We start from the raw sequence: 7893 nt of genomic DNA, 5'->3' as shown, positions 1-7893 counted from the left end.
ATTCTAAGTCAGAAATACAATTTAATGGGAAGGAATTGAAAAACTAAAATAAAATACTGCAATAATAGAAAAAAGACACTGACAGAGTCAGAATACAGCCAGACACCGTGTTGGTCAGGGTGTTGTAACAGACCAAAAGTAAGCCCTCCAGGAGTGGCAGATGTGGCCCTGTTGGAAGTAGAGATGGCTCTGTAGAGAAAGATGGGTCCCAGAGATGGGTCCCATCTTCCTTTGGGAGTACTGTGGGAACATTGGGTGTCTGGTGACACTTGTGGCTCTTTTCATCTAGGTGGAAATGGTTTGGCTCCTCCTCCCTGGGTAGAGCATCTCACAATGGGATGATGAAATGGGCCATGTCCTTGGTGAGCTTAAATGGCCCATTAACAGAAGATATCCCCTGGGAGGGCGAACAGAGACAAGAAGGAATGCCCCACCCAGTTTTAACAGCTGGCTAGTTATCAGAAAGGGAGCCGCTCCCTCCCTCCTGGAGTTAAAACAGGTAAAGGAAAAACACCTCCCCCAACGAGTTTCAACTGATGGAATAGAATAAACTTTTTATTTTTGCTACATAACCCAAGACGTATGGTAAGGAAAACTGCTCTGGGTCACATTCTAATTCTTTCTGATTGCCAAAACAGGTGCCATTAGGAGGATGTGAAACGAATATTCACGTAACATACTGATGGCACCTCTCTCCCACAGAAAACATGGCTATCATCATTCTGAAGAGAGAACATGCTGGTAGCTCATTTCCTGCAGCCATGGAGATCTCTCTTGAGGTTTCCTTTTATTTGGTTCCACCACAGCATCAGATGAGATCTCCTTGGTCTTACTGTGGTCCTAATGTGCAAGGCCCAATGTGCCAGGCCCTGGACTAACCCAAAGGGCCTGGCCAGTCCATGCCCTGCAGAGCCTAACACAGCTTGCCTGTTCAAAACCTCACAGCTTTCAGGGTCTACATTAATTTGGAAGCTTTAGGGCACTGCAGTGTGGGGGAAAATCAGGATGGTGCCATCCTAAAATGCCTTCACTTTCCCAAATAGATGAGATTGGAATCCTTGCACAGGGGTTTGTCCCCATTTATACATGTCCCCTTTTCTTCTCCATATGCTCCAAATTCAACCTGTAATAAATTCCAGCTTCGCTTTCGGTGTCTTTTGCTGTCCTGCCCCACTATGTAGCTCTTCACTCACTCTCGAGGCAGTGGCATCGCTAAACCAAACAGGGATTTTAATGACTGGGAAGGATCCAAATTAACTCCACTTTTCCAACATCCAGGTTCAACTTGGCAGCACACAGACTTCCAGATTCAAAATGACAGTGAGTCTCCTGACTGTTCTCTGCTGAGCACAGCCAGGGATCTGCATGATCATCAGAGGTGAGCAAAGGACAGAAGAACCCAGATCCCGAAGCCGGACACTGATCAAACAGGGATCCATCTCAAAACCACAACACTTTCCACTGCAGAAAAACACCTCCAGTGTTTGTGTCACCCAACACAGCCTCCCTGAACCAACATTCAAATAGTCAAGAGTGACACTGGTCCCAGGTAAGAGGATATCCAGCACATTTACATCCCTGCACCTGCCCTGCTCCCCACAGCAGCAGCACCAAAATCCCCCCCAGCAGCACCAGCAGCAGCAGCAGCTGCAGCTCTATAAAGCTCCTCTTGGCATCCCTGACACTCCACCAACAGCAGCCACTGACCTGCCTCAGCCTCTGCTGCCACAGCCCCCTTGGCCAGCACGGCTCTGCTCCCCAGCTCACAGCATGGAAACTTGTTACTCTCCACAGAAATACAATGTCACTTCATATGGGGCCACAATTGTGGCCATCATCAGCCTGGAGGTGTTTGCTGGCATGTGGATAAATGCTTTCATCATTTGTGTGCTTTGCATTGGCTGGGTGAAAAAGAGAACCTTGAACTCAAATGAGAAGATTGTACTGCTGCTGGGATGCTCCAGGTTTTGTTCCTTTTGCTTCTCATGGATATTTACCTTTGTCTCAAAAATTTACCCCTACTGCCTTCTGGTTCATCCTATATTTCCACTTCTTCAGGGTGGGTATACTGTTTCTAATTGTTGCAACTTGTGGGTTTCAGTCTGTCTTTGCGGTTTTTATTGCATAAAAATTGCCAATTTCAGGAACAGCTTCTTCATCTGCCTGAAAGTAAAAATTGACAAGATGGTGCCATGGCTTTTGTTTGGGTCATTGATTTGCTCCATGATTATGGGAATTCTTGTCTACAACACTATTGATAAAGCTCTCTGTAAAAACCTCAATTTCACCTGCCTCGGAGATTTTTGGAAGGAAACTATCAGAATAGAGGAATATTTTTACCTTATTAATTTTGTCACTGGCTTTTCATATACCACTGCATTCATAGCACTCATATTTTCTGCTCTTTTCCTCCTCTTTTCTCTCTGGAGACACAAACGCAACATGCAGACAAACTCCATGGACAGCCCCAGCATGGAAGCGCACATCAGAGCCATGAAATCGATTCTCTCCTTCTTCATAATGTACAGCATCAACTTTGTGTCTTTGATCTTGAGTCTAGTTTATTCAACAACGTACAGTAATCACGTGACATTTCTTGTTTACTTAATTCAACATGCTTATCCAGGTGTTCATTCTCTTTTTCTGATTTTCAGCAATCCCAAACTGGAAAAGACACTGCTTAGGATTCTTTCCTGCCTGAAGCACAAGGTTTGCAGGAGGTAGAAACTGTAACAAAAGCTGCAGCTCATGCAAAATATCTTTAGAGAAAACAAGTTCAATTAATTTTCTTTGCAACTTTCCAGGCAATAAAGGTCGTAGAGATGTTCAGCTTTATATATTTCAAATTCTTTCTACTAGTATTATTATGAGGTAAATAAGTTACTATTTATATTTAATTAAAATAGGTCTTGGAGTTAAATTTTTTGTCAAAAGAAAACTCATTTAGACCTTATACAGGGACTGAATGCAAAAGGACAATAATCATACTGCAAACCTGACTCCAATGTTTTGATTTTCACTGATTGAATTGATTAAATGAAACAACAGGTTTATCTCTCCTTTGGTTTACCTTGCTTTCTGCTGTGGCTCTGTGCTGTGTGATATATTATGGGTTGAATAACTGTTTGGTAGGGGCTGACAGCTCTGTGTGACCATGCTGACCCCTGTCACTCACCAGAGCTGGTCACTGACACACAAACAGTGAGGCAGGAACAGCCCCAGGGAGCTCAGGGGGTGCAGAGCCCCCTTCCCACACCAGCCCTGCTCTGTGTCCTCTGTGCCCCACTGCCTGCAAGGACAGGATTCCCTGCTCCGTGTGACTGCTCTCCTGGCCACTTGGACTTGGTGATGAGTTTGCCTTTTCCCTGTGCACTCTGGCTCAGTGAAACATGCAGGAATGTGAGTCTTGTGGAAGGTGCAGTGTGAAATAATGCCACAACTTCATCTCACAGTGACTGACAAGTAGATATATGGAGTGCCTGGGCCAGGTGCTGCAGCTGAGAGGGATTGTGGGGTCTCAGTGGGGCAAGGCCAAGGCTGTCCCACGCCAGGAAAAGCTCCTTCCAGGCTCTCCAATGGACCCAACATAGGACACTGCTCATCTCAACGGTGGCTCCTCTGGGAAAAAAGAAGTCCTGAAGATCTGAAGGCCAAGGGAGGGAAACATGCTGGAGCAGGGGAAGAGTGGAGGAAACAACTTTTTATAAACCAACTACATTCCCCCTTCCCTGTCCTCCTGCGCTGCTGAGGAGTGGAAGTGGTGGAGAATCTCAGAATGAGTTAAATTGAGCCTGAGATTATTGGGGTGTTAAGATAAAATATTCTAGTTTTGTGCATGTTCTATATCATCTGCTCATCATCATTTCAGTAGGCAATAAATTAAACTGATTTTCCCTGTGTCCAGTCTGTTTTGTCTGTCAGAATAATTGGTGAGTGATTCCCCTGTCTTTATCTTGACTCAGGAGCAGTTCCATCTTATTTGCCACCGCTGCCCTGTTCTAGAGTGCCTTGAAGGAGTGTCTGAGTGGGGCTCTAAGAGCTGCCCAAGGTCAACTCACCATGACAGGGCTTGCAAATGTGAAATGGTTCCAATGGAAGAATACATTCAGTGCAGTGGAGGAACATATTCAGTGCAGACTTCTCAGTGAGCAGCTGCAGTGTGAGCTGCAGGTTGTAGGGAAGTGCTGGGAGTCCCAAGTAAGGTTCCAACCCTTGCACAGCAAAGGGCACAGGGACCTGTAGCACCAGCCAGGTGACTGGACACTTAAGACACTGCAGTCATCATGTGCATGCACTGGAAGGACACAAAATCCCAGGGATCATATTGTTCTGGTTAACTCATTAGAGGCACTCAGTTTGAGCTGTTTCTGTGTTACTGTGCCATGATTAAACTGCTTTAAAGATCCAGAGGCCTGAGACTCTACTATGGGAAAACCCCAGTGCCAAGCTGGTGAGGAAACCTGGTCAGGCTCTGAGTGTGGTGTGTGTAGGGACTGGAGTGGGGCAGCTGCCACTGTCAAAGGGCTTTAGTCCCAGCAGTAAAAGTGTCTGGTGGTGGGGTGTGACTGTCAGAGGGCCTCCTGTTTCCTTCACACCAGCACCAACAGAGCAGAACCTGATCTGGTAATGATTTTACCACCTCAGGCTCAGAGGGTCGTTTTACCTCATGCCCAGTGCTAAGTGTGCATTTCCATCTCACCTTCAAAATGCTTCCTTCCTGCTTCTGAATTGAGAGATACAACCATTCAGGCCAGGGCAACCTCTTAACCTCTGCAATATCTCTTTTTCCAAAGACCATACATTGTAGCAGGCTGCCCCACCAACTACTCAACTCTCCTTAAACATTGCCCAGAAACAAGAAAACAAACAATTAATGCCACCAATCCACCTTCTGTAGCTAAGAATGATTTGGAGTTGAACTAATATTTCCAGAACAAGTCCATAACACCTGCCCTTAGGAGATTTCATTTTGTTTTCCAGGATTATATCCTGAAACAATTGTGTCTTTCTGGGCATTGAAGTTCAGTTATGGATGGAATGGATTTGCTCAGAATAAACCAGGCAACTAATAGCCTAACCAGCTAGCTAACCAAAGCTAATCATCTGGGATTTCCTATAATAAAGAAGGAAGACAAGGATTCTGGGGAGGGAAGATGTTCAACCTAAACCAAGCTCAGATGGAAGCAATGCAGTCTGTGTGTGATGTCTCTCAGATCCCAACACAGCTGCGTGTCCCTCCAAATGCATAAAGTCAGTGGTCTGATGTGATTTCAGATGCCCAAGGCATCAAAAAAAAATCCACATAAGCTAGTAGATACAATGTTCTGGAGAATCCTTCCCCTTCTTGAGTGGTGCCAGAGGGGATGGATTTGAACAAAAAGCAGACTCCTGTCTTTCAAGCACCTGATTCTGACCAGGACAAGGTTAATTTCTGCAGTAGCCAGGAGAGGGCAGGGCCAGTACTCAGGGGTTATTCTATGCCACCTCATTGAACAGTGGAGGGCACGGGAAAGGGTCTGTCTTCTAAACAGAAAGGGTTCCTTCTGATATTGTCTATTATTGGGGAGCCCTAACCATGGGAATAATTTCTTTTCTTATACCCTCTGACATCAGTAGTGCTGCTGTTACTGTCCACTTTCTTATTTCATTGTTGTTTCCAATACATTGTCCTTATCTTAACGCATGATCTTTGCCTTTTGTTCCTCAAATTCTCCTCTCCAGCCTGCACAGAGGAGAAGGAAGATGGGAAAAAAAGGAGTGAAAGAGAGTGGCAGTGTGGTTTGGAGAGTCGAAGTGGGGGCACAGAACTCAGGAGGACCATTCCAAAACCACAAATAATATTCATTTAATGTCATTATATAAGTACAGACCGAGCACACAGGGTTCATCTTCACACCTGTTGTAATAGAAATAATTTCCATTTTTCTCACAAACATTTGAAGAGAAGAAGAAATAAAAGAGCACAAAAAGGAAAAAAGAGAAAACCCCATTGAAATCTACACAGTGTTTCCTGTTCTCAGCAAAAACAGAGAGAAGAAAACTCACATCTAAGCATAAAGCAGAAAACAGGAATACTGGAAATTAAAATTCTCTCTAGGCAATGCTCTGCCCTCCTCCAATAACAAAAACTAGCAAAAGAAATAATATTTTTGAATCAATGTATCTTAAACTAACTCAGCCATTGTAAGTGACCAATGGACTGAAGAACTCAGGTTATGAAGTCTGACACTGATCAAACAGGGATCAGTCTCAACTGCAGAAAAACATCTCCGCTGTTTGTGTCACCCAACACAGCCCCCCTGAACCAACATTCAAATAGTCAAGAGTGACACTGGCCCTGGGTAAGGGGATATCCAGCACATTTACATCCCTGCACCTGCCCTGCTCCCCACAGCAGCAGCACCAAAATCCCCCCCAGCAGCACCAGCACCAGCAGCAGCAGCAGCTCTATAAAGCTCCTCTTGGCATCCCTGACACTCCACCAACAGCAGCCACTGACCTGCCTCAGCCTCTGCTGCCACAGCCCCCTTGGCCAGCACGGCTCTGCTCCCCAGCTCACAGCATGGAAACTTGTTACTCTCCACAGAAATCCAATGTCACTTCATATGGGGACACGACTTTGGCCATCATCAGCCTGGAGGTGTTTGCTGGCATGTGGATAAATGCTTTCATCATTTGTGTGCTTTGCATTGGCTGGGTGAAAAAGAGAACCTTGAACTCTAATGAGAAGATCTTGCTGCTGCTGGGATGCTCCAGGTTTTGGTATTTAGGCATCTCATGGGTATATTCTTTTCTTTTAATAATACATGCCTATCACTTTTGTGTTCCTCTCGTACTTGAATCACTTGCAGGTATTCAAAGCTTTTTTGATTGCTCAAACATATGGGTTTCAGCCTGTCTTTGTGTTTTTTATTGCATAAAAATCGCCAATTTCAGGAACAGGTTCTTCATCTACCTGAAAGTAAGAATTGACAGGATGGTGCCATGGCTTTTGTTGGGATCTGTGCTTTTGGCCTTTATTTTCAGCATTCTTGTCTACCACATCTCTAATGAAACACAGTGCAGCAGTCGCAATTACAGCAGTCAAGGATATTATCTAAAACACATTATCAGACTGGATGAACATTTAGTGCCCTTTTTTCTTTTCGTAGGATTTGTATTTTTCACTTCACTAACAGCAGTCGTTTTTTCTGCTCTTTTTCTTCTCTTTTCTCTCTGGAGACACAAATGCAAAATGCAGAAAAACTCCATTAACAGCCTCAGCATGGATGCCCACATCAAGGCCATGAAATCAATTCTCTCCTTCTTAATAATGTATAGCATTAACTTTTTTTTTTTAATTTTGACACTGATTTATGCAAGGAAGAAAGAAAATCATGTGGCTTTTTTTATTTTTGCATTTCTGTATGCTTTTCCAGGTGCTCATTCCCTTATTCTGATTTTCAGCAATCCTAAGCTGGAAAAGACACTGATAAGGATTCTATCCTGTCTCAAGGGCAAGGTTTGCATGAGGTAGGAATGGTAATAAAAGCTGGAACCCATGCAAAATCTTGATATTTCAATATAAGACAAAAGTCAATTTATTTCTAATGCACCTCTCTGGGCAGTGTAGATGATACAGATGTTCTCTCTTTAGCACCAGAGTTAAGAATAAATCATTCAAATTCTTTGAATAAATTAGTATAACTTAGATTATTACTAGTAATTAATTCAGGTAATTCTTCGAGTTCAATTTTTGTGAATAATAAATTAGTTTAGACCTGGTACATGGGCTGGATGCAAACAAGCAATAAGAGTACTGCAAACCTTCCTCAAATGCTTTGGCTTTTGCTGATTGTAAAATGACTGAACTTAGCATTAGGTTTGTTTGTGTTTGGGTTTATGTTTCTTTCT

The 7893-nt window shown here is 43.8% G+C and overlaps 2 protein-coding genes across 2 annotated transcripts; both read left to right on the top strand.

Moving 5' to 3' along the window:
• Positions 1 to 1770: 1770 nt before the first annotated feature.
• On the top strand, positions 1771 to 2724 carry LOC136358355 (taste receptor type 2 member 103-like). Its single transcript, XM_066314283.1, has one exon. The coding sequence runs from the start codon at positions 1771 to 1773 to the stop codon at positions 2722 to 2724; it is 954 nt and encodes a 317-aa protein (XP_066170380.1).
• A 3838-nt stretch (positions 2725 to 6562) lies between these two features.
• LOC136358354 (taste receptor type 2 member 123-like) lies at positions 6563 to 7626 on the top strand. The gene has a single exon (XM_066314282.1). The coding sequence runs from the start codon at positions 6563 to 6565 to the stop codon at positions 7514 to 7516; it is 954 nt and encodes a 317-aa protein (XP_066170379.1). The 3' UTR covers positions 7517 to 7626.
• The last annotated feature ends 267 nt before the right edge of the window (positions 7627 to 7893 follow it).

Source organism: Sylvia atricapilla, chromosome 3, assembly GCF_009819655.1.
Source record: "Sylvia atricapilla isolate bSylAtr1 chromosome 3, bSylAtr1.pri, whole genome shotgun sequence".
Classification (NCBI taxonomy): domain Eukaryota; kingdom Metazoa; phylum Chordata; class Aves; order Passeriformes; family Sylviidae; genus Sylvia; species Sylvia atricapilla.
Note: the sequence above shows the minus strand (reverse complement) of the source record. Positions and strands in the feature narration are given on the sequence as shown.

Excerpts from the sequence above, each read along its gene's own strand:
- LOC136358355 (XM_066314283.1), top strand. The coding sequence starts at position 1,771 with ATGGAAACTTGTTACTCTCCACAGAAATACAATGTCACTTCATATGGG.
- LOC136358354 (XM_066314282.1), top strand. The coding sequence starts at position 6,563 with ATGGAAACTTGTTACTCTCCACAGAAATCCAATGTCACTTCATATGGG.